The sequence below is a fragment of the Lathamus discolor genome, chromosome 4 (assembly GCF_037157495.1).
Source record: "Lathamus discolor isolate bLatDis1 chromosome 4, bLatDis1.hap1, whole genome shotgun sequence".
NCBI lineage: Eukaryota > Metazoa > Chordata > Aves > Psittaciformes > Psittacidae > Lathamus > Lathamus discolor.
In genome coordinates this window covers 73576647-73603684 of record NC_088887.1, presented here as the reverse complement: position 1 = coordinate 73603684, position 27038 = coordinate 73576647, and the positions used below count along the sequence as shown (strand labels likewise).

Sequence of the window (27038 nt, the reverse complement as noted above, 5' to 3'; positions counted from 1 at the left end):
GAAATAGTGATTTTTATTTATTTACTTGTATGCAGCTGCAGTGGCTCTTGAGTAAGTGGAGTCTGCGGTTTGCTCTTGAGAATATGAACACAAATTCAGAGGTGTACAACAGCTCATCTAAGTAATTACAAGAGTGTTCCTAATTGTAACCTTCTGCTGAGCGCAGAGGCTGTAAGTGTGTTTTGCAGTCAAGTTTGTCACTTGCAGAAAGGCTGGATGTTTGAAGAGAAGAGAAGCAGGAAAAGAGAGGAACTACCCTGGCTTGCACTCTGGAGGGAAAGAAGGGGTGCCAGAGGGGAGCAAAACCTGCCTGAGACTTGGTAGCTGTTGTTCCCACTGCTCAGGAAAGAGAATAGGAGAGAACTGGGGAGAGGGGGGCTCCAAATTCCATAATACTTTATCAAAACTGTGGATGGTAATGTTTTATTAATCGTGAGTTTAGCAAAACTTAAAGGGCCCACAACTACAACCTTTCTCACATTCTTTAAGAAACTATGTTATAACATTACTTTTGATCCCTATTTTTTCCTTTCGATATGTATAATAAGAACAAATCAGTGTTGTTTTGGTTTGGGTTTTGTTTTTGTTTTGATTTTTTTTTAAGAAGCAGACATAGAAATGTGAGCTCTGTTGCCTTATAATGTTATTTTGTGTGTGTGTTCTTAATCTGTATGCCTCTAGAGTCAGTAACAGGTTTGTGCCATGCTACAGTGAGCCCGGACATGGCTGGGAGTCATAGAAATAATGTTATTAATGACACTGGACTAATGAAGATGGTCTTACAAAGACAGCCTCAGGCTGAGGTCTTTTAAGGTTCCTGGGCATTGATTTTATCTGTTCACATTGCCATTTTACCTTTACCACATGCTAAAGGTAAAAGTTTTCTTGGGATTAGGATTTGTGTTCACAGAATTTCCAACCAATTTCTGCATTTGGACATCAAGATTAGACTGTGCTTTTATCCATTTAATTGTCAGAACTGATTTTGTAACTAAATGCACAATCATCTGGTTTAGTTACTTTCTCCAGGGTTAGTGTTCTTCGCTTTGTGGGTGTTTCTTTAATTTATTTTTTGATGCACTCGCCTCCTACCTGGACATTCTTTCATATATTTTTTAAAGGAGCTAGAAATTTAGAAAACCTTGACTCTTAGGTTATAAAACGTCAGAGCATTTATAGATACTGGGCTTTGTTGACTTGTTGCTCAGGAGTTAGTTGAAGTTGACTGAATATCTGTTCTAAATACTTCCTGACTGTGGTACTTAGAATACCAGTTTTCACTTCTCTATTGATGGCAAACTAGGCAATAGGCAACATATTTTTATCAAACTCCGCTGTCCTTGAAGCAGCTTCATTTTAAGGAATGCCAACATGTATTTTTATTTCAGGTTTAAACAAAGAAAAAATTAAACTGCTGGAATATGAATTTACTTTTTCTAACTATAGGGCAGCTAAAGAGATATACGGATATTAGCATCAGTCCCTAATCTACTCATGAACATGAAGGAAAAACTTGGTACAGTTTGCTTTGTATATACGTTACCTTTCCAAACAAAAGATGATGTTTATCTGAAGAACATTAAAATAGGTGCTTCTGTATAGCTATTTATTTGAACACACAAGCTCAGGCTGGCTCTCCCCATGTTTTGTGGGATCTGCCAGCACTAAAGTGAGGGAGATTGGGTTGTTTTGGATAGGGTCCCTTGCTATCTTTTCTGCTGGGTCCTCAGAGGTGGGCATTGGCTTGTAGGCAGCACCAGCAATCTCACACCTCCCAGTACAAGTACTCAGAGCCACTCTAGTAATCCCTCTGTCCATGTGAGAGGAGGCAATGGGAACTGGGGGCGTTGAATATTGTTGTGGAGTACCGCATGATGTCCAATAGTGAGGGACTTTGCTGGCCTCCATAGACAGCTTGCTGCTTGGATCCGTGAGCCACGATACCTGCTTGGGCCATGCGCAGACATGGAAAACTGTTGCAAAATTACTTTCTCATTCCCAGATTGGTGAATGCTCAGTTGCCCATACTGCCCTGTAGCATAAGGGAGTTTGTGGAGGTTTGTAGAGTGCTGGAGAGCAGTGATAATCGTCACATTCCCATCATAGCAGGTTTGTCATTGTCCTCTTAGCTGTAATCAGAGATACATGAAAAATACTTCGTTGCACATCTAGGGTCTAGTGCATACATGAGTTTGGTTTCAATAGCAAGCATAAAAGGTAGATTTAAAATATTAGTATCATGTTTTAGAGGTCTTCATAAGTTATCAGCTTTTTGCATGTCTGCAAGAAGTACATGATAAATTGGCAGCCAGCTGTTTGATGATATGTAAATTGTTGTCTGGTACTTAAATAGCTTAACATTTTCCAACTGTGATCAGATGTATCTGAAATTGTTCAGCTTTACTCTGAGAGACCTTCAGTTCCTCATTAATTCTAGTACTCTGTGAGTAATTAACAACTCTGTGGAAGGCTTTGTATTTCCAAAAAGCCATATTTAATTACCTAGTGATTGGTGGCCTTTATGTTGGCCTTTATGTTGGGGGTTTTGTTAAATGCTAAGAAAAGTACTTTGTATCAGACTTGATGGTGTTTTTGCATTGTTTCCCTGCAGTCTCCAAACTGGTAATTCCACTTGTTAAATTGGGTTGGCTTTTGCGGTCTCCTTTGTTGTGGGATTCTCCTTTGCTTCCCCCAGTACATTCCAGAAATTGTTTGCTTGCAGGCAACTTGGTTTATAAGCTTGTTTCATTTCTGTTTGATGTTTGAAAAGGTTTTTCATAGCTCTTACCTTTTCTTTGGTTTTGCTATGATATGCTAATCAAACGTTCCTTAACTAGTTAAAACTGAACACTTTATTTGCTAAATGCAACCAGCCAAGGGAATCCTTTGGGCATGCATCCCATTCTTTACTGTCTCTTTATTTCATTGTTCTCAGGATTATAGCATGGGAAAGTTAATAAAGTATGGTCTACATTATGGTGGGTGGATGTACATATGACGAAACTTCTATTGAGGCTGTGATACCTTGAAATTTCACTGCGTTTCTTCTTCTTTAAAGCAGAGTTGACATTTAAAGCTAGTTTGGCATTCTCTATTCACAGAAACTGGGGGACAGTCATTGCAGAGAACAACTCGGATAAATACTTGCTGATGAAACACTGGGCTTTCAGTGTGGGATGGTAAAGTAAAATAAATAAAAATCCCTGTGACATCTACTGAAGGATAGAATTCTTTTTAAAAGTGTTAACAACGCTGCCGTAGTCTTAATGTCAATTTAGAATTCATTAAAAGACGTTTTCCACATTGGCAGTTTCTTCCTTTCTGCGGAAGTTACTTGCCAAGGAAGATTGAGATTATTTACTATATTTGACATGATCTACTGTAGGAAGGCAAGATTCTTCTAATCAGTCTGCTTTTAAGGTATCTGGAAATCTATGAAAGCAAATGGAACTAAGTAATTGTAAAGCTAATAATTAAGTGCTTGGAGTGCATTCCTATTAACTCATCTCCAAAGTAATCTCTGCATCAGAGGCCCTGTCGTTAGTGGTACAGAGGTACCTTTATAAAAATCTCACTTTTTCTATGTGGTTGGTCTGCCTGTATAATAATATCCTGTAGTGTGTGGCTTGCCTACCAATGAGAGGAGATGAGTGCAGTCCTTCCAGCCTCCTGCATCTTTTACCTGTGTGCTTGTGATCTATTTAGCAGTGCCTAGCGTCAGAGCTTTGCCCTCATAGGAAGATGCTCCATCTGACTCATAGGTCTTCCAAAGGATTCCTAATGAGTTTTAGGTTCCCATACTGTGTTTGTTGGTACCCTGATACTTACCCCTACAGAGCAGCTTACTTGCCCCAAGACTGGCCTGAAATTGTGAAAACATCTTTGAAAGTAGATCTTTCATTTTGCCTTTATTTTTTTATTTATTTACCGAGTAGTATAGCATAGAGATTTAATAGCCTGAAGAGTGATATTTTGCAGGCTGTCTTGTGAATGAGTGGTAGGAGGTAAATGACAGCTTGTATCAGGAGCTGTATCTTTTGGCCACGATTTTCCATTACATTTGACAAAGAAAACTCTAGTCTCTGTCATGCTAACTTGGCAAAATAGCTTTCAGTGCTACATACACCAGCATTTGTGCAGTCTCTGTTGGCTGAGAGAATCTCTCTCTCTGCTGGGCTGGGAACCCATGATGAATATTTCTACGTACTAGAGGCTGGATAAAATGTTTTAAAATGTTTTTTAACATGTTAGTGTTAAATTCATAGAATCATCTAAACTCCCTCCCACCTGCCCTCCATCCAGACACTGAATCCCCAGTGATTAAACAAGGGAGTTGGTTAAACCCTGTCTAGATGCTGGTTAGTGATCTCATATTTTGTCTGTTTCTCCTGATGAATGGTACTCATCCATCACAATTTTTCTTCACTGAAAAGCAGCAGGATAGGAAAAAAAACCCCACTCATTTGGTCATTTGAATACTTCTTTTCCAGACTGTCTGCAATTGCAAAGGCTTTTTGGAAAATCTGAGTCAAGATTGTTTCAATTATGATTAACATTACTTACCATGCTACATTTTAACCTGAATGCCCTTCAAATTGAATTTGACATGCCACAACAATTGTAATCCCTTTGTGATGTGTGTATCAGACAAATAAAAATAGAAAATAGAAACAAATACTTCATGGTTCCTGGCTGTGAAAGAGCCACTCTTGTGAAAAGCATGAGATCATTGTGCGGGGTTTTTTTTTTTTTTTCCATAAAACTTTGGTTCGTTTTGTGTAATTTTAGTTTTAATATGTTCTTCAGCCTTGTGACATTTATAAAGAATATTTAAACCAAAGTCCTGCGATGTAGCTGTGATTAATGATTCTCCTGGGAATGATAAAGACATGGTTAAGCTGTGCTGCCAGGCGAGGTGGTGATCCGGATACCTTCTCCGAATCTGTGTCCAGTGTTGAGGACTTGGTGGTTGTGGTTTTCTTCTCCTTGCTGCTCCAGAGAGGAAAGTTCTCTGCCTGGGAGCAGAGAGGGAAAAATGTCTGTCAGCTGCAGGTGGTGTAATCTTCACCTGGAGTTTCTCACTTGGTTGTTGTTGCTACTTTTGGAGTAAAAAGCAGTGTTGGAAGCCTTGACTGTGCCCTTGGCTTCTGACCACATCCTGCCTCCTCCTCCTTGGCACTCAAACAAAGGGAAGCATTTGACAAAAAGATGTTTGATGGGAATCTCCATCTTGTGACTGCTGCTCAGATAAGGAGCAGGCAGTGAAAACACTTTACCCTCAAAGGAAAGTCATAAATTACATGGTCCTTTGGTTCCTGTTTGGAGAACACTGTTTCAGACCCTCTGTTGGTTTCTCCTGAGAAACAGATGAGAATGGTGCCAAACTTGTGAAGGCTTTCAGGAGATAGACACTGAAAGCAGTTTAGTTTGTCACTGTTGCAGGGGAGGTTGCTTGTCTCTTGTAGGAACTTTAAGGGGAAGGAAGAACAAGTCACAAATGTGGTTCCTTTATCCAAGCGGGTTTGCACATTTTATAATAGATCTCATGATAGCCTGTCAGTACTTGATGAACTTCTTTTGCCTGCTAAAAGTTAGGGTGGGAAGGTATCATCTTCAAAACAAATAAAGAAAACAAATCAGAGAAGTCATCGTTGCTCAAGTCAAATACTCATGACTTTTTTTCTTTCTGTATAAATCATTAGGGCTTTGCTATGGCACTGGGAAGTCTTGGTGCACTAGTACATGGCTTGCCTTAAAATCATGTTTAGGTGCTTGTAGACATTATGTTCTCCAAAAGGCTGTTCAGTAACTCTTTGTGTCTGCAGAGTTCATCAGCCAGGATGTGCAATGACTACTTGCATTAAAATATTTCTGGACAAACGGTTCATCAGATTTCATTTTTAACGTTACTCAATGTTTTGTTTACTGTCATTGTTTTTAAATACTTTTGCATTTTATACACAGAAGTGCTTGGAGTTCCTGCAGTCATTAGCCTTTGGTTGAGTGTGTTGATGAGGCACGTATGAGTGTTTTATTACCAACAGTGTGCCATCGTCATCACCTGGATTTAATCTTGGCCACCACTTTCCAAATAATATCCTCCTTTTCTGCGGTTTCTAAGTCTCTCAAAATGCAATTATCTGGGCTGAAACATACGAGTGACTGACTCAGAGTGTTTATTTAAAGTTTTCAGTTAAACACTTCAGCCATTTTTGAGAAACAGCTAAGACGTAAATACCTTGTTTTTCCTTCTTGTTTCTTAAAACTGGTTCAGTGCTAAAGTTGGTTTTTCATTGTTTACAGCTGAACCTTGGGATCTAGCAGCAGAAGGTTGCTCTGACATCTGCAATTTGCCTTATGCTGCTTTTGTGAGATTTCACTCACATTTGGTCATTTTGGAAGTGTGAAAACTCGACATTGATGCATGCCTGGCAGAGGCTGGTGTGCAGGTCGGACAGACTTGTGCACTCTGGGCTGGCTTTAGAGCAAGGACCGAGCACACTGCTCTTTGTGTTTGCTCTGTCTGATGTCACATGCTGGTGCTGGGAGTGGGGAAGAGGCAGTGCTCTTCCATGACTGGAGTGGATTGAGGAGAAGGACCTGGGGGTGTTGGCAGACAAGAAGCTCAACAAGAAGCAGTGTGCGCTTGTAGCCCAGAAAGCCAACAGTATGCTGGGCTGCGTCAAAAGTGTGTCCAGCAGGGCAAAGGAGGTGATCCTTCCACTCTACTCCACTGTCATGAGACCCCCTCCTGCAGTGATGTGCCAGCTTTGGGGCGCTCAGCCTGCTCGAGTGAGTCCAGAGGAGAGTCACAAAGCTGATCAGAGGGCTGAAGCACATCTGCTATGAAGACAGGCTGAGAGAGCTGGGCCTGTTCAGCCTGGAGAAGAGAAGGCTCTGGGGAAACACTACAGAAGCCTTTTAGTACCTAAAGGGGGCCTATAAAAAAATCTGAAGAGGGACTTTTTACATGGGTCTATAGTGATAGGAGAAAGGGGGGATGGATTTAAGCTGAAAGAGGGTAGATTTAGATCAGGTATTAGGAAGAAATTCTTTCCTGTGAGGGTGGTGAGGCACTGGCACTGATTGAGCAACCTGGTTAGGGGAAGTTGTCCCTCCCCATGGCAGGGGAGGTTGGAACTAGATGATCTTTAAGATCTCTTCCAACCCAAGCCATTCTGTGATTCTATGAATGCTGTGGGTGAGCAAAGGACAGGTGGGACAAGCAGTAGGAGTCTAGTGGACCACCTGCATGTGCCATGCCTCTTTCCACAGCAAAATGGAAGGAGGGCAGAGATCTGCAGCTGAAAACTGCAGGCGCTTCCCAGCCATTTAATGGTATTTGGTCTCAGTTTATTCTGTGCAGAGTGGAAGTAATGGTGTCTAGTCTCACAAGAAGACTGACAAATCCATTAATAATTTTAGCAGATCCATTCCTAATGTGTTCCTATAGAGCCAGCCCTATGGATAAACCCAAAAGGAAATAAGTATCTTGCATTCAGGCCAGGAGTTAGATGAGCATGTGTTAGAGTTCTACTCTGCTACTACCCCACTGGCTAAGAAATACCATTCAGCTGCCTGTATGCTATTTGGGAAAGAAGGCTGAGTAAAATAGTAGATGTGGTCATGCAATTCAGGTGGGTATCAGTGCATCTACTCAAAGCACTGGTGAAGACAGGTGCCATGGGCATCAGAATACACCGACAATGTCATTGCAGTATAATAAATGGTGGGGAATCCAATGTGTGCATTCCCCTGGAAGTCAAGGATATATGCCTTGGAAAACCTAGAGGCGCTATTTTAATTTGAGATTAACCTAGAATTCTATTTATTCAGTGCTGAATCTGTCTCAACAAAGAGAATAATTATCTGCTCCTTCAACACAGTGTTGAGAATGTATAAGCACTTTGAAGACCACAATCATGTATTCTAATACTTAGTTGAATATAGTATTCAAGGAAGGTAATAAGACATCCCAGTGTGTCTTATCTTCTCTCATAACTGTGATTTAGCTGCCTAATTCAGTAAGCTACCATTTGAGATAAATGTAACTGCATTATACTTCTTGCTATTTTTGCTAGATCTTCTAGAAGCTTCATAATACCAGGTGAAGGGGGACAGATAACCCTTCAGCAAAAAGAGAAGGGGGTTTGGCAGCATACTTGGATGCCAGGGCTTCATTCTTTGTTCTTGCTTGAATTTCTGGACCTCTTCCCACCCTCCTCCTTCCCCTGATTTTTTTAAGGTGATCTCGTTTGTTGATTCTCTGAGTATTTCACACTGATAACTCTCATGTTCTGCTTCTTCGGTGCAGGGGTCTCTCTGGCCATCCTGTTACTAGCACTGCTTTCCCCATTGCCTGAAGAAGGTAATCTGAGGTGTGCTGGGCTGCAAGAAAAGATAGAAACTGAAATGTGTCACTGATGTTAAGAAGACAATTCCCAGAAGAGGAGGAGCATGGGCTGAATATAGAAAAGGCTAGAAAGGTGCCTGCTTACCTTTCTCTTTTCAGGTCGGGCACGCTTGGTTGCTGTCTGTAGGTGGTCCTACAGTGATGCGGTGTCTTTTCATCTCAATAATTTGTTTCCCACTCCTCATTCGGTTCTAGAGAGTATCAGGAATTTTATGTGTGATTCTTCTTCAGAAATGTAAATATATTTTCATTTTGAGGAGCCATTTTTGAATTTGTGCTTTTCAGTGCAGCTCCAAATAAAGGGAGTTTCTAAACCACCAGGAAGTTTCTGTATGTTTTCAAGAACTTCCTGGTGAGTTGAGAGCTGGTGTCAGACTCCAGCCCTTGCTGGCTTGTCCCAGGAGTGAAGCCCCTGATTTATTAACAATGCAGCTGCAGTTCCAGCACTGTGCTGAGGGTGGGTAAACACTCCTCCCCTGCAGAGGGACTAGGCAGCGCACTTTCCACCTCTGCAGTTACGTGAGGTGTCCTTGGCAGTTTGTGTGTTTAACTCAGCCCTTGCTTTTCCTTTTGTTTGTAAAGCAGTTGGTCAAGAAAACATGCAATCCCCAACAGGGAAGAGGCTCAGCAAGCCACACATAAACTAGGAGCCCTGATGTGTCATTTGGGTGCATAGTGGCCTGGCCAGGGTGAAAGGATCCTGCGAAGAGTGGCAGAGGGACTTGCCAACAGCAGATCAGGTCACCCCTATGAACTGCTCAGCAGTTCATGGTGTCTGGGCATCCAGCTCGTAAGCTGGAGGATTTGACACGCCAGTAGCCAAAGTGTGTCCTTGCTTGCTCCTAGTTCATTAGGTCCGTCCTTCTCCGTAACACAACAGTGGGATCCCTTGATACCTAAGGGATTGCTACATTATGCTGATGATTCTTTCCATATTGTGGGACTCTTGCAAGTAATGGGCCTTTCCCAAATGTCTTGATCCACTGCTACTCTCAAATGAAACATCTTCTCAAGGCTCCCTTGGGAAGGTGACTCTCTGAGGAGGCTAACAGGGCCAGTTTTACAGTACTCTCTTCCTATTTCCTTCTGATCTGGTCAGCCAGGCTCCTCACTGCCAAGGCATGTCTTCTGCTCCTTTTTGATGCCATATAACTGATTTTATGTCTTTTTATGAGGCATGTTAGTATTCCTGCTGTGTTGTTGAGAGAACCATGGTCAGCGTACCAGCCTATTGCCTGGTCCTTACTGGGCTGCTCACCATTTGGCCTCACGGGCATCCTAGTAGCAAAGACCTGTCCTCACTTCTCACTCTTTCTTTTTTAACCAGGTTACAGTGGAAGACAAGTGGTGTGGATGTTGGAGGGTGTAGTCCATATGCTGGGGCATCGTGGCGTTCCTTCACAGGCCACTGAGAGAAATAAGGTGTCTCAGGGCTTGACTGTCGGTTCTGCAGTTATCTTTGACTGCCTTTTCACTGCAAACGAGTGTTTCCAAAACAAGGGAGTTTGATCTCAGTCCTGTTTGTATGAGCAAACTTGCATTAAGGTCAGCATACACGTGCTTGAGGCTTTTATGGGAATTGTAAAGGAGAGGAGGAAAAAGGTATGTCAGGAAGTGGCACCAGGCCATGCCCATGTTCTTGCTTGGTTTTCTGCTGTTCTGCTACACTGCTGTTGCCTTTTCTCTTGCCAGGTGACATGCAGTCAAACAACTTACCTTCCTTTACTGGCATTACTTTTGGAATGGCAATTTTTGTCTGCTCTTGAGATACTGAGAAACACTGAAGAAAATTGCCCCTTTCAAAGCCCTTACCTTCTTTTACAGTTTAGTTGAGTTAAAGTTAATAGTGGACTATGTTGTTTACCAGCAGCAAATCCATGTCACCTTGAGTTACTGTGTGGTCCCACCTGCAATTTACACAGCTCTCTTCTGACTTTGACAAAACCACTCTGTCCTTGTGACGAGTGGGTGCATTAAAGCTGCCCAGACATCAGTTAGCTGTATGTAATGCTGTATTGTGAGACTCCGTAAAGGTTTTATATGTTTTGTCCGTAATGCAGGAACCTGCAAATACATTGGCTGCTCTGAACAGGCAGAGTTGGAGGGCTTCAATCACCGCTTTCCTACTGCAGCCTGTCTTGAGTTGCATGGCTGCATCTAGGCCTTCCGTGGGAGGAACTGTATGTTGATTAGAGCCTGCAGAAGGCATCCTGTGAAGAGTCTCACCACCTATGTAATAGAAACAAGACATTTGAGGAATTTTAACTAAGCGAGGTCATACTCTCCTCTGCTTTCTTCTGTTTTTTTCTATAAGGGTCTTCCCCTACACTGCCTCTTGTTCCATGGAACATGCCTCTGTGCATTAGAGGGAAGATTTCTAGCGAGGGTTTTCTACAGTTGCTTGTGATGTACTGTTCAATGCTGGTAGGCAGACGTGAATCTAAGTAAAAATAACTGGTTTAGATTTTGAGTGCCAGTGAGGGGGGAAATAGAAAAAGGAAAAGGAGCTATGTAATTGGAGAAGAAATAATCTTTGTTTTCCTATTATTCTCAAATTATTTTCAAGGCAGTAAACACAAAAACAAAATAAATGGATGCTGGTTTAAACTGTTCTTTCTTTGTCTGAATGTTTGTTGTCTTATTTGTTAGAGGCATTTCAAGGGTATTTGTCAAATGACTTACGATTTCCTAAGTGTCCTTTTTTTCAGCGTCTGTGATACCTGCTTGAGTTCTCTCTCTTCTGAGCAATTTAGTATTGAGTACACTTCCCTCGATATTGTAAGGCAAATTATTAAACCATTCTCTACAGCCATCCTTCTCAACATTTGTTTGAAAGAGCATCTTGAGAGACTCTGAGCTCTTTGTGCGTTGCAAATGTGCTCTTCAGTAGAACATTTGGTCTTTTTCCATTTAAATAAATATCTCCTATTAAGTCTTTAGTGTTAAGACTCTGACATCATTTCAACACTCCATCTTTTTGTAAGGCTTCCATTTTTCTTCAAGATTTTTCTATTTTTTATGTCAGTTACAGGCAGTTCTTGTTCTCTAACTTCATGGATAAAATTATCATTTGTATTTTACCAGCTTTTAGTTTCTTACAAATAATTGAAATCATTAGAAGAGCAGCTAATGGGTTCTCTTAGGCTGTTGGGGCCTGAATCAAGCTGAAGTCACCTGAGAATTTTTTGCCTTCTATTTCTTTTCTACTTTAAAGTAAGAAAGTGAATTTGCTTTCTATTTTCTCTTGAAACGGAAGTGTGTAGGTGCATATAAATATGTATGCACGCTCACTGACTTGGGTGGGTGGACTTGCAAGGTGGCTTTAGAAATACAGAATTAATTTCTCAGTCGAGTTTTTAAGTTGGTTTTGTTGGTAGCTTCTGTTTGTTTTTTGGTGTCTGGTTTTGGGTTTTATCCCCAGATCCAACAGTTGAAATACAGGAGATGCTTGTTTTCTTAAATACGTTTTTTCACTTAGGTCTTTGTGCTGGTAGAGTGTATGGCAACAAGTGAAGGTTGAGGCATTTGAACTCTCCATCAAAAGCTTAATATTTCTCTCACTAGTACAGTTTGGTCCTTTTGAAATTGTTTTTCTCAAATAGTTCAAGTATGTCTCATTTTCAGGATAAGGGATCTTATTCTGATCTCCTTTTTTTCCCTATAAATTAGATGCAATACTGCTTAGGCTAAAGGAATCGTGTTTTCCTGAGCATTCATATTTGCAAGTCAACATACTCTAGATGTCAAATTATGCAAAATTCCAAAAACGTTTGAAGCTTTTTTGTATACCTTAAGGAAGAAATAAAATGCTAAGTTACATTTTTAAAAATCTATGACTAGTCGTTCTTGAGGCTTAACTAAATCCCTTAAGTCCTTGCACATATGCTTAACTGCGGGCATGTGTAGTCCTACAGATTGTGTGAGATGGTACATACTCACAACAAGTGCAAAGGGAATACTTTAATGGAGGTATCTGGTTTTTTACTTTCTGCATAGGAAAATTGAATTCCCTCATTATGATACTAGATGGAAAATACTTTTTACTCAGTTCAAACTGAATTCTGGTGTTTTTCCTTCCCTTTAAAATGCTGGTGGTTGAGCTCTCATGTACCAAAATATATATAAAAATACATAAATGCAAGCCCTGTAGAACAAGAGGAACCATCCCTATCTGCATATGAATAGACAGTTGGTGTTTTCTTTATTTTTTTTTTCCTTTTTGCTATTTCTGCACTTGAAAAATAACATGTGAACTGGATGTTTGGGGGTGGTAGAGCTAGTGTGGCTGTCTATGCACAGGAGCAGAAGCTTAAGTACCTCAAAATACCCTGCCCTCCTATTGACTGAGTCTATCTTTAGCGCCAGGGAGCCCGGGATTATTGGAATTTAGAAGCTCCTGTTTTATGCAATGGTGAAGTTGTTAAATTGATTGGGTGAGGCCACACACGTTCCCAACCAGACGTTGCTGAGGGGTTACTGAGAATGAATCCTGAAGGAGAAGAAATAATTTCTCCTCTTGTCAGAAACTCTTCCAGAGGATTATTTACAGCTTAGGTACCTCCACAGCTGCTGACTCGGCTGTCTCTGTGGCTATTCTTGCTGTGTGCTGCCACCGCCCCAGGCAGTGGCCTGTGCTAGCTCTTACTCTGCCAAGGTTTGAACAGTATGTAATACCTCCAGGTACCTAATAATATCAAGCAGGTGATATATAGCTAACCAGCATGGACACAGTTGCAAGTGCATTAGTTTATTAAAATGTGATCTGATTTTACAAGCATGTTCAAGTTTGCTAAAGCTGCATGATACAGAAAATTGCTTTTTCTTTTCATTTTTTTCCCCAGTAGGAGAGGTGATTGTGGCATCAGGTGATTACTACTCTTTAAAAAATACAGGGTTTGGGGTGTATCTTTTCTAACTCCAGCAAATATTTAGATCTCAGAGTCTCTAGCAGGAAACCAGGAAATCTTTCTGCCCTTGTAGAACCAGTTGCTCAGTTGCTTTCTAAAAGGCATGTCTTAGAAGTCATATACCTTATTTTTTATTGGTTTTGTTCCATAAGACAGCATATTTAATCCTGAGGGATCATACAGTTTCATCTGCATTTGTTAGTTTTAGCCTGTTTTCTTAAGGAAACAGGGTTTGCATAATTGCACTATCCATATTCTTGCTGGCATCATCCTCACACCCTAATAACTTTTGAACAGCCTGGCCCATTTCAAGCAAAGTTGCTAGAAGCAGACATCTCAAAGACATATCGCAAAGTTCTTACTTGTTATGCGAAAATCAGTGTCTGGGTAGAAGAGAGAGATCCAAGTTACTACCAAGCTAAGGAAGAGGCTAGAGCGTGCACTGAGCCGCTGTGGAGCGTGGTCTCTTGGCCACATGCGCATCTTGGCTGGCCCTTCAGGACATGCACAGCTTGAGCAAGTTATATTTATCATGTGAGTTGTTTCCTGGTCTATACTTAGGAGAGGTGGGAGGGTGTTCTGGGGGAGAAGGATGGAGGGAGGCGGGGTACAGGAGGAAGCTGAGAGTCATGTTAAGCTATGCTGTGAGGAGGGGCTCTGTTATTTCCCAGTAATAGTATCAATAAATCACATCAATTAACTTTGGATTTGTATGCTTAGCTTCAAGCTGGAATTTCCCCATTTCAACTATTTAAGGAAAATACAAATAATTTGATCAGTTTGGTGATAGATAACACTGCTGCTCTGGTAAAGCAGGTAACCATGGCTGCTACCTTCCCAAGGGATGAGGTAAAGCATACAAGGAGTCTTAATTTAGCTGGTGTGGTTTAGAAAAAGGTAACATGTATCCCTCAGGGTACAAACCTGAGAAAGGCACCCTAACAGAAGAGGATGTGACGATGTTGCATGCTGATGCTCCTCCTGTAAGAGCTGCCTTCAAGGGCAAGAAAGTTGTCTAAAGGTGCAGCCCAGCTCCTCACAGCAGTGCATGGTGGGAGGACATGAGGCAGCTGGCGTAAGCTAAAACTAGACAGGTTGAGACTGAGTGTAAGGAGAATCACCTTCACTGAGAGGACAGTGAAGCAGTCGATTACATTGCTCACAGAGGCTGTGCAGGCTCCAGCACCAGAGGTATCCAAGACCTGGCTGGAGCAACCTGTCTGACCCCAAGGCTGACCCTGCTCTGAGCGGGTTGGACTGGGGACTTCTTGAGGTCTCTTCCAACTTGAATTATCCTCTCCTTTTGCAGAAATAAACCCAAAACAGCAACCCCCACCACATTATGCTGCAGGAAAGTGTTTTACAGCAGTTTTGGATTGCCTGTATAGATTGGGGCTGTTACATGTAATAGTGGGACTTTTATGATAAGAATGCTAAGAACTCATTCCTAGGGTTTGAAGCAAGAGACCTTCCCATTTTGCTTGCTTAGCGGCACTCTGAAAACGCCTTCCCTAATCTGTCCCTTTCTATCTTGACACATGACTTTTGGGATGTGCTTCTCTAATGGAAAAGCTTGAAAAGCTGGGACTTGATGAATTAGTGACCTTCTTTAGAAACAGGTAGATGGGGAAGCTGAGACTTGATTTTGTGAGGGGTGCATGGTGTACCCATGGCCTGCTGTCTGGTGTGGTGGCCTAGTGTTCTCCTCTGTAATAAACCCTTGGGACTCTGGCTTTGTATGTGTTGAAAGCAATAACAAACCAAACCGTGCAGCATGGACAGGCCTGCAAGGGTTTTGATCAAATACAGTAAATGGAAGGACTCTTCTCCCAAGTAACAAGTGATAGAAAAAGAGGTAACAGCCTCAAGCTGCGCCAGGGGAGGTTCAGATTGGATATTAGGGAAAATTTCTTCACCAAAAGGGTGCTCAGGCATTGGAACAGGCTGCCCAGGGCAGTGGTGGAATCACCGTCCCTGGAAGTGTTCAAAAAACTCTTTTGATGAGGCCCTCAGTGGCACGGTTTAGTGGAGGACTTGGCTATCCTAGGATAATGGTTGGACTTGATGATCTTGAAGGTCTTTTCCAGCCTAAGTGGTTCTGTAATTCTGTGATTCTAATATGTATGGACCCCCATCTTAAAAGCAGAATTCAGCACCTGAGAGAAATGTTTGTGGGTGCATTAGTTAATTCTCAGCTTAAGAGATAAAAGAAGCATTATTTTGCCTTCTTTTAATTTTAAATTATTATTCAAACGTCTTATTTTGGTATTATAAAACATAATTTTATTAAGTGAAAGCTAACTCATTATAATGCATAAGCAATTCCCAGCCTGGGCCTGGATGAATTATTGTTGTTGTTACTCTTAGAGCAATAGTGCAAAACTGAAGAAAGCTGTAGGTTTGTAAAATATTCAAGGCAGAGATGTGGCTGTACAACTTGTAGGCAGGAAATGGGCTCTTAATATTTTAATATGCAAAGTTATGGGGTGTTACTTCTGCACTTGCCTCATTTTGCTTGTTTTAAAATAATAATTCTTAGCACATACCTAAGTTTTTTTTAATATATTCCCATCCGTGGGCTGTCTTGTGCCATTGATTTTAGGCACTATTGTTCTTAATAGGGAAATCTACTGATTTAAAAACAAAAGTCAGTGGTGTGCCATGGCTTGTTAAGAGATGTGATTTTGATATTAAGCTATTCAGGCAGCAGTTTCCAAGACCCCCTGCAGAAGTGGGGCCTCTTGTTGCTGTGCTTGGGTGATGGGCACTGGAGTCATCTGAGTTGCCAGGTCCTTGGTGCACATTTTCCCTCTCCCACTTCTTTACTGGAATGAAGCCTGTGGCATAGCCCCCGTGCGAGACACAGCATGTTCCCAGTCTGGATAATTAGCAGTAGAAAAGTCGTTCTGTGCTAAAACCTTCCATTAGCCGCCTGAAATGTGGCCCTATGCATTAGGCTAGGCTAGCTGTAGAGGACAAAAACAGAGAAATGAAAGGTCAGAGGCAGGTACCATCCTTGCAGGATGAGGGGAATAGCAGAGTGCTGGGAATTTAATCTGATGTCTCTTTGTCTTTACTATCCATTGCAGATAAGGACACAGCTCATTGAAAGCAATTTTTGGGGGAGAACTCTCATGGGAAGTACACAACAGCTTATGATGTGCTTGTTGATAACTTCCACTTCATGGGCGACAGGAGTTTCTAGGGATCGAGTTTCAAACCAGTCTGTCTGTGCAGTCAGTTTCAGGACTGACTCATATGTGGGAGCAGGTTAAAAGTTGTATGGAGCAATTATTTTCCATGCTGCCTGCCTCATCCTGCTGACAGAGTTTGTGCTGCTGTGCTCCGGGGGGACTAAGCGTCTGTGGAGCAGCTCCTGAACAGCTGGGGTTTTAGGAGCTGTAAAGAAACAAGCCTCACTTCAGAGGCTTGGTACTGATGCATCTTAAAGTTAAAGCACTCAATTTTGTCTCTGAATTTATTATGAGGTGCCCTGCTAATACAGTAGCTTTTTCAAGAATCCAAAGTGGGCTGTTACGTAGATGGTTACCGAGCCAACATGTTGAATACCCCTGCGTGTTGTGTGCCTGTTCTGCTGCTTGGCTGGTATGTGCTGTTATCTCAGTTAGACTTTGTATTTGGCTTTTTAATAAATAAATCAAAAATCCAGAGTCCCATTTGATTGAGGTGACACTACGAGTTTGAATTACTGCTCTTACAATGGTCAGTAGCTGGGAATCAGACCAGTTCCTCTCTGAAACGATTCTCACCAGGAGTTCACAGGGACATGGGGTATTTGTTAAAAAAGGAATGAAAAGTTGCTTATAGGCATTTTCTTGCCACCATTGTAGGTCCAAAAAGTGAAAGCTGGTCTCAGAATTTATGTAATTTTGGTAGCAAGGGCTGGATTAATCTGCTCAATATTTTCAGTGCTCATTCCACCGCAGTTTTATTTTGGGTCATTTAATTTCAACAAGGCTTGATCTGTTTACAGCGCTTTCCATAGGAGCGTGATGGGGCCACACAGCTCTTTTATAGCACGTTCACTGCTAAATGGGAGCTCAAAAAACTAGTAAAGGAGGCACAGACACGAGTAAGTTCAAGGAGGACAGTACATTTTTGTATGGTTGGATTATTTAGGAAAGTTTTCTGAAATAACCAGTCTTTTGTACACTGTGGGTCGTTCTGCAGAGCCTGAAGTGATGGTATGTATTAGCCGTGTGCTTTCATTGTGGAGGGCTGGCTGAAGGTACTCTTCAGGCTGAAGGTCCTTCAAAAGCCACTGTGGTTGAGAGATGCTGCTCTCAATCCTTACCAGAGGAGCACTTCTGTTTCCATAGGTTGAGACTTCCACTAGGTAGTTTCTTTTTATTTTGCTGTTTTAATTTTCAGGTTTGCTGTATGAACCGTTCATATGCAAAATAGACTAAGGTTAAATAGATCTCGGTTGAAAACGTCTTAATCAGTTTGCCTCATCAGCCAAAACAAAAGCATGTGCTCATTGCCTGTGCTGAGCATACTCCAATTTAACATTATGAAGGTGATGGTGGCCTTGTTCGCCCTAAATAGAAAAGCCAGCCATCTTCTCTGTCCATCAAATAATGACTATTTCTGGTTCCGCTCATGCCAGCTGATGAAGTAGCATTCATTTTGTGTACTTCATTGAACAGGGCAGCATTAGTGACTCGCACAGTGGAAGTCAGAGCGAAGGCGTGATGTCCTGAGAATGGCTGCATCTATACTAGCAGATATAAACAGCACCAAGCACTGCTCCTGAGAGATGAGACTGGTGGTTTTTTCTTAAATTTTTAGCTTTCTTGAATTCTTCTGGCTTCTGCCACTTAGCATACTCCAGGCACAGTTCACAAAGAGCTGTTCTCAGTAGTTTAATAGTGTGGAAATAGCTGTTTGCCTTCGCATTGGCCTCAGTGCAGGAGAACCTTCCTGAATGTGTTCAACTCACTCCTGTGTAGGTAGTTAATATCCTCATAGCAGATTAGAGGTAGAATCAGCAGTGTTTTGATGTCTGAGTAAAAAGTATAACGTGAACACTGTTGTTCTGGGACATTTGAAGCGTACTGAAGATTTCATAGCAGTGTGTATGTGTGTGTATACATACACAGAGTCAGTGTACATGTGTACACTGTGGTGTTCTTGAATAGGGATCTTAATGTTTTCTTGGCTATAGGAGGATATTCCTTCTTTGGCTTAGATTGTAAAGCCCTTATACCAGTGAATGGAAAGCTTAAAAAGCACATTTAAAAAATGTCTCAATTTGGAAGCTTACCTTCTACAAGTTGAGTGTGTCAAATGCAGCTTGACTAATGCTGTAGGACCTCTGGTCACAGCTCTTAAAATTTAATGTCTGTTTGTGAGCCGTGTCATCAAGGAGCCTCTGATCCCAGCATATCCTGCCTTGCAGCTGCACAACCTGCTGGTGCACCTTACTGTTTCCCTTTCTGGGGCAAAATGTATTGGTGCGTCTTATGCTACTTTACCTACGTTTTGGTCAGAATGCAGTTCTTGTAGAGGTGTGCTCCGTGTCCATTTCCTCCAGCACAAGCCACTTCAGAGGTGACTACCCACCCATATTTTTATTGTCTTTTATTGTCTCATAATAGCCTAACAATTCCTGCTTTCAGGTTGATCCAGGAGCTCTCCTTTTGCTTTGGAGATTCAGCTCCATGCACTGCTTCTAAATTTAGGCTGCAAAAGTACTAGCTTGACTTTTGTTCTTCTATACTTGAATGGAAATAATTCAAAGTTATGCTGATGTAATAAAAACAGGAAGCCAGAAGGCAGTGAATTGGAATAAGGGTGAACGTACGAGAGAACACAAGCAAAGAGTAGCCACTTTTGATCCCTACTGCCATGAACACAGAATTACATTCTAATATAATGCACTTAAAAGGTGCCTTTTGATTAAAGAAGGTTTTAATTTTTTGCAGTTAAAAAAAATTAATTGGGCAGGGTCTTGCAGAATTATTTTGGGGACACTGTACAAATACATGTCACACACAGGTAAATTGGAAGATCTGGTGGAAGGTGTCTACCCACGGCAGGGGGGTTGGAACTAGACGATCTTTAAGGACTCTTCCAACCCAAACCATTCTGTGATTCTGTGATATTAAAAATGAAATAAATTTGTTATTCATAATGTAATGTTGTTATAAAAAATATCTATGTTATCGTAACACCAGGTACTCTAACCAAGATACCAGGAGATATAGTTTGGGCAGTCTGGGTGATACTCAGAGTGATGGCAGTGATCTGTACTCAACAATGAAAATGCTGTTTCAAAATCTCTCCTTTTTTTTTTCATGGGTAATAGCCTTATGATCAGTCAGAAGTAGTGGGCTGAGGCAGAGCTCAAGGCCATCAGCTCCTCCCAGCCTGCTACACAGTTCCCAGGAAACACCCTGTATTTCATTAGTTCTTGCTTAGTTTATGGTGTAATACTTTGCTTGAAGGCATTAAACCGTCATCAAAAGCAGCAGACCGATTAACGTGACTTCTTTTTCCAGGGTCGTTGTACACGGGAGAACTGCAAGTACCTTCATCCACCAACACATTTAAAAACTCAACTGGAAATCAATGGCAGGAACAACTTAATCCAACAAAAAACTGCAGCAGCAATGCTTGCCCAGCAAATGCAGTTCATGTTCCCTGGGACACCGCTACAGCCAGTGGTAAGTATATTTCTCTGATGGTGTTAATGGTAAGTAAAGTTGAAGTACAAGACTATATTGACCTGCAAAAGTTCTCTAAACTAATGTCAGTAAAAATAGTCCCCATTCTGTTGACTTAAAGAATTGCTGAGATCCTAGAGATATGCTGATTTATCATTTGCATTTGAAGATGTAATAAAGTGATGGTGTAAATTTGATAAATTTTTTTATCCCAGAATAATTTGCATTTTTTTCCTGTTTTGTTTTGTTGGGTTTTTCTTTTCCTTCATTCAGTTCATATCAGGTTTAGTCCAGACTAGCGAGGTTCTTACCTATAATCCTTCTGGAAGTGAAAATTTGCATAGTAATAATACTTTGCTCATAAACTCTGTGAGTAGGAGTCTGTGGGTTTGACTGGTTTAAAACTATTTAATCCCAGGACCAGGAAAAAAGGTCATTATTCAGGGTAGCATTTTCTTACTTACCAGAGAATTGCTGATGCACACACTTTACAAACTCAGCATTTTATCTTAAGGTAATGTGTATGGTGCCCGGGACACTTCAAATGCAGAAGGTGACATAAAACTGGTCTTGCATATATGAGCAGCACCTTTGGATATACATTAAGATGATCGTTGCTCTGGACTGCCCTTGCAGTTGAGTTCCTCACTGTACCAGGCTTCAAAAGCATGGTTAGGCAAGTAATCTGAATTAGACTTTTCACACATGGCTACTAATGATGTTTCCTCAATCTGAATGCCTAGTCTAAGGTATCTCACTGGAGTGGGATTTCTTTCTCTAACTTGAGGCATCTGGAGTCTTGGCATCAACTTCTGTGTAGGGCTTCCATGGTCCATTTACATTTTATCAAAAGTCATAGGCAATTCTATTACTATTTGCTTGACTTGTTTCAGACATCTGCATTCAGATTATATTATTTGGGCTTTTAAGTGCCTTTGTCTTTCCACGGGCTATCACAGGAGCCAAGCGTAAGCATCTCAGAGAAAGATGTCTGTAGCTGGTAACAGGAAGCTCACCCCAGGTGCCCCTCTCGAATGTGTTTTTGTATTTGAAACATCTGCTGTAAGCTGGGAGGCATGAACAAAAATTGGGTGTCAGGAGTCCCTGGATTTCTGGTACATGTTCATCAAAATGTATCTTGCTATACTGGCATAATGTGTTTTCATATTTCCTAGGGTTTTACTGCTTGAGTTTTCACCAGAAAAATTTTTGATGAAGTAATAGATTCCACTTCTTAGTAGGATAAGAAAAATTGAAGTGGCAGAATTATACTTTTTTCTAGTCACTCGTGTCATCATTTGAAGTTTACAGTTTCATTGACGTAATGCCTTCTGTACTGACTGCTGTGATAAAAGTGCCGTATTTTGTTTCACTGTCTCACATAAACTGCCAGATTAAGATGACTCAGTCTTGACCAAATGGATAAAAAGTGAAAGAAAATTCCACAGAAGTCATTTGACACGTGGTTTTGTTCTTAAAATTATATCTGATACAAAGCTGTTATTTATATTTTACATAACACATATTGTCCTCAACATAGTTGAACCGTTGTTTCATATAAATGCTTATTATTACCCTCTAAAGGATTTAGCTCATACTTTATATATGAACTGGGCTGATTGATATCAAGCGGTTTTGATCTCTGATAAAAACAGGGCGACATTCATTTTTAACTCTCTGTGACAGGTAGATGCTATTTCCATACAATTGGGTATTCTGGCTAATCTGCTGCTCAAAGCATCTTCTTGGTACTAACTCACATTCATTTATAATTAGTAATTGGTCCCAAAGGAAAAAAAAAAACCAAAAACTACAAAATAAAACCAGAAATAAATGTTCTAACTCCTATGCTTTCTCTTTGGTATTTTCTATATACCGTGCATGGCTTTTTTCCTTTCGCTAACAGAGTCCATGCAAGCCATCTTGATGAGAAAGACACTCCTCCTCCTTTAAGTGTTTTTGAGTCTTTCCATAGTGTTCTGCTGTTGGGTGGTTCATTTCTAGCTGCCAGTTTATTTGGGAACTTAATTTCTGACAAAGCTAATCTGAGATGTGTCCTGTTTTACTTCATAATTTTTCCTCATTTATAATTACAGCTTTGCTCTCTGGGGTAAACGTCAGCTCTTGCAGAACTAAAGTACTTTCCAGATCTGACCATGGTCTCACCATGGTGATGTTCTTCCTCCACCCCCCATGGAGTTGGTGGTAACAAACCCACCATTCTGCCTTGCTAGTGCTGTGTTTTAGCATCACACAAGTGCTCTTTCTTCTGGTCATGACTTCACTGACTCTCTGTAGGAAGGCATGAAACAGATTTACAGACCCGTATCATTCCTTCCAATCAAATTTTTTCGTAAGATGAACTCTAGCTAAGCCTGAATAATCCCTTTCTAAATATTGTGTCCAGCTGAGATTATAATATTTATTCTGCTTGCCACTGGTGACAGCTGAGCAAACAAACATTTGCAAAGGTGAGGTTTTTCAATATGTGAGCCAAAGTAACATATAATTGCAGGAGGTGGCAAAAACAGCATGCAAACAGATAGAAGTTACGTGACAAATAGCTTGTTATGTATACTCTTATTAGAAATATGTCTTTAATATAGCTAATAACGCTTCACCTATGAAATCTGGTACTTTGAAAAATAGCCTGTTTTCCCAAGAAAAACGGGTATTGAGAAAAAGCAATAAAGTCTATGTTATTTCCACTCTTAGATGTGTAAATAAACCTGCAATGTAAGCTGGACCTCCATAGAGATTCAGGTTCAAAGTACAACTTCCTTTGCATCAGCAGCCTCTTTTCCAATAACAGAGCTACAAAGGCGGTTCTTCGTATGCTGCTGGAATATGTAACATGATTAAAAGTAGAGGGAATTTTGTGTGTTTTGGCAGCTGTTTGAAATCTTTTCATTAAGAAAATGAATCAGTGCCAGAAAGAACATGCAAAAGGTGACTAGTAAGCTCTTCATCTTGGTCTGTGTTTTCCTTTTGCAGCCCACATTTCCAGTGGGTCCCACAATAGGAACGAATACGGCTATTAGCTTTGCTCCTTACCTAACGCCAGTTACACCAGGAGTTGGCTTAGTCCCGACCGAGATCCTACCCACGCCGCCTGTCATTGTTCCTGGAAGTCCACCGGTTTCAGTCCCCGGTTCAACTGCTACCCAGAAACTTCTCAGGACTGATAAACTGGAGGTACTGTAGACACCGTGGTGACTAGAAACACATCCTCTGTTAGGCTGTGTGAAAGAACCTGGAGGGACCAACTCTGTTGTTTTAGAAACGATGCTTAAATTTAGTTGCTACAAATACAGACTTGTAACCAGGAAGGATTTCTACTCTTACAGCCAGGGTTAATTAAACAGTTATTTTTAAGGTAGTGCATTTGCTCAAATTTAATGCGTGGACATCAACATGAATTTTCATCTTTCATAAAGTTTATCATCTCCAAGATACCTGAAGTATACATGCCTATAAAGTTATGCCTTGATGAAATATCTAACAAGCACATTTTTATTGCAGTGCTAATTCTGTCCTGGGTTTTATTAAGGGAATTTTATAGGATTGTGGATGGATGTTAGGGGAATGGTATAGTCCTTTATATAGTCCTCAAGCTACAAATGGAGGTATTGAATGTTACCAACCCTACAGCAGGCTGGAGCCAGCTACATGCATAGCCTCTCTGGTGTTGATGGATTTCCACATGGCTTGGCTCAGTGGCATCTGTGATCCAAGTACATGAGAAGGCCAAATAGCTGTTGCAAGAATAAATGTGCTTTCCCAAAAGCCTAAGCAGCAGTGTCTAGAGCACGTTTCTTCTTAGGAAAATGAGAGTGTTCATTGTGCCTGGTTTTGGAAATTATTTTTAAGGACGCTCTCCATCATTTTGTTTGTAGACTCCATAAAAAATACAGTTCATCTGATGCATATCTTCCCTGGGTCTCAGCAAGAGGAACTCCTTCCCTACCAGTGGAGCTGCAAGACCATAAAGTGTAGTCAGAAAGGGGCTGAATATTTTGTGATTCCCAGCTAGTTTTGCAGGGGCAGTTACCTCAGTAAGTATCCTTCTCAGGTGTTTTCTAGACAGGAAGAGGGAAAGGCATTTGGTAATGCTTCTGTTGCATGTCAGGTTCATTTATCTGTGGTACCACAGAGTTACCTGAGGAGCCAAGCATGTAAGGGTAAAATAGATGCATTTCTCTCTCTCAGAAGAAGATGGAGGGTTTATTAAATTGAATTCATGGAAAAATTTGACCTAAGCAGGGAATGGGGGTAGGTCTGTCTTTTGAGGGTGCGGGGGTCTCCCTGCTCTTTCCCATTGCACCAAGCTCTTCCCCTGCAACGCATGTTGTTTTGCACGTAGGTGTGCAGGGAGTTCCAGCGGGGAAACTGTGCACGTGGAGAGACTGATTGCCGCTTTGCGCATCCAGCAGACAGCACAATGATTGACACAAACGACAACACCGTAACCGTGTGTATGGATTACATAAAAGGTCGTTGCATGAGGGAGAAATGCAAGTATTTTCACCCTCCTGCACATTTGCAGGCCAAAATCAAAGCGGCGCAACACCAAGCCAACCAGGCTGCAGTGGCAGCCCAGGCAGCTGCGGCAGCTGCGACTGTGATGGTAAGTGCTGGCATATATGGCTGCCTTTTCTTTGACAGATGCTCTTTGATGCCTATTTTGCTTCAATTTAATGCTGTTTGCTTATACTTTCTTTTCTCTTTTGCCTCTTTTTTCTTTTCTTTTTTTTTTTTGGTGAAAGTTAAATTTTATAAAATTATTACTATTGCTTGATGGGAAGAAGCACTTTTTGATTTATGCCCTTATTTTGATGCTGTATTTCTATCTAAGACAGTGAAGCAAATGACACTCTATACCACTTCTGTTCTCTGCCTTGATTAGGTTTGTTAGATTTATCCTTAGTATTTCCAAACAGAAACAAAACCATTAATCTTCAATGTCCTCTGGAAAGCAGGGGCACATATGCTGGTTTAGCTCTTTTATGACAGATACCCATGTGGAAATTTGGAAGAAAAGGAACAAAGCAAAGAGAGAGCTTTTGCCTCAGAGATAGGTAGTAGAGAAGAAACCTGTATTAAGATTCAGTTCACCTCACCTTAGATGTCAGTCAGATGTCTGAGCCTACCCTAGCCAAGTTGGTCTCACTTTTCAGGTAGCGGAGGAAAAACAGCACATTCATCTGATGTACCATTAGTGCCTGTCTGAGGATGAGAAAGAAGTGCCCTCTGTAGATACACGTATATTCCTGCTGACTAAAAGTTGTTGTCTGTATCTTTTTCAACTTTGGTTAGATGAATTTTAAGCTTAGAGACTTCTCTTGCTTCTCCCGCTATCATGGGCAAGTTATTTGAATCACAGGGTTTTAAAGTTGGAAACATCAAGAAAAAACCTAGTAACTATAATCAGAAGTAAAGAGATTGAGGGCTTTCTATTTTCAGATATTTTAAACTCTCACTTGAAACTTAGGACAAGTCAGCCTGTTTACTAGTATTGAACCTCTCTTACTGTTGCTACCAGGAAAGCTGATAAATTTAAAGACTGTATTGGTAAAGTTCAATAAATCGAGCATGCAGGATCTGACTTGGGAGACAAAATTTTGCTGGCAGCAAATCACAGAATCATTGTCCTCATTGCTGGCAGTGGACGAATAATTAAGCAGATGTGGTTTGTGGACTTGTGGGCAGTGCATACAATAGTTACAGACAATACATGTATTCTCTGGGTAAAAAGCCTACCAGAAACACAATGCAGTACAGTATATAACTACCCCAAGCTATTGTATGTAGCAAATTAGCAAAGGGGAGACTTTTGAGGGACAAAGGGTAAGTTATGCAAGAAAGTAAACCACCAAACAGAAGAACATTTCTTAAGTTTTAATGTGCTTTCTCTTATAGTAGCCCCAAGCTCTGTTTCAAATCGGGTGATTTTTAGTTAAACTTTCCTGTGTTTGTATAAATTAAATACTCTCTGGAAATTAAAGCAAAGGAGATTGGGTTTTTATTCTAATTAACTTCTATTGTGCAATATTTTTTGTCCATTTAGAGAATGTAATATTTCTAGGCAGTATACTAAGGAAGAAAGGAGGGAGATGAGGGCAATCATGGTTTTGCATTTCAGCCATAATTGGAGTTTTATTAGCTCAAAGCAAGGTGAAGCAGCTTTGGAACATACAGAATTTAAATGTTAGGATTCTAGTGTCACGGTAGAAGGCAAGGATCTGTAATTCAGGGTAACTTTTTTCCAGAAAAATGTGTACAAAATACTTTAATGGCATGTTACCACCAAACAGAAAAGATTCTTTACAATCCAATTATTTATGTTTAATATAGATTTGAAACCTTCAGATAGGGTGAAGGAAAAATCACTGGAGTAGCAATAACAACAGAAAAGCGGTAGAAAAGGCACATGCCTGCAAGGCCTCTCAAGAACAGCCAAGGATACTCAGTTGGATGCAGAGAGGAAAAGTAAGGCAGAAATGCGAACACTTACTTGTAAGGTTCACTTTGCAGGATGCTCCCAGGTTGAAATTGTGGCTGAGAGATTTTCCTTCCTGGGGGAACTGGCTGCATTGCTGTGGTCCAGGGGGTACTCGTACAGGCGAGCACTGCAAATAGGGTTAGAGTACTGTAGGCAAAGCTCCTGAGACCACTGAAGGTCAATGAATTCTGCAGTCTGGGACCTGGTAAATAAGCCCCTGTCTGTATTTCTGTACGCTGAAGTTTAGGAATTTTTACTCAGCTAACTTAGGTGATCTCATCATTGGAAGTAAAAAGAAAGGAGAATGACACTGTGAAAGAGGTTGTAGACCGTGCAGCTTGAATGTGAAGTGCATTAGGAAACAGTTTCATCTGTCGTTATACTTGGGGAGTTCCAAATACTCATACGGTGCATCAGACGGCATAAAAAGTCACTGAAGAATGTACAGCCTAAATTAAAATGTGAATTCATAGTTGGTGTTGGAAGCGGTCTCTGAAGATCACCTAGTCCAATCCCGCTGTTCAAGC

At 41.0% G+C, this 27038-nt stretch overlaps 1 protein-coding gene across 6 annotated transcripts in view; it reads left to right on the top strand.

Annotated features, from left to right (window-relative positions):
• The window catches only part of MBNL2 (muscleblind like splicing regulator 2), a 114887-nt gene that overhangs the window by 57542 nt on the left and 30307 nt on the right, over positions 1 to 27038 (top strand). For all 6 annotated transcript variants that reach the window (XM_065678041.1, XM_065678039.1, XM_065678036.1 and 3 more), the window contains 3 exons: positions 19845 to 20009; positions 23004 to 23204; positions 24373 to 24636. In XM_065678041.1, the coding sequence (XP_065534113.1) occupies positions 19956 to 20009; positions 23004 to 23204; positions 24373 to 24636 (519 nt within the window). In that variant the 5' untranslated portion in view covers positions 19845 to 19955. The remainder of the gene's footprint in view (positions 1 to 19844; positions 20010 to 23003; positions 23205 to 24372; positions 24637 to 27038) is intronic.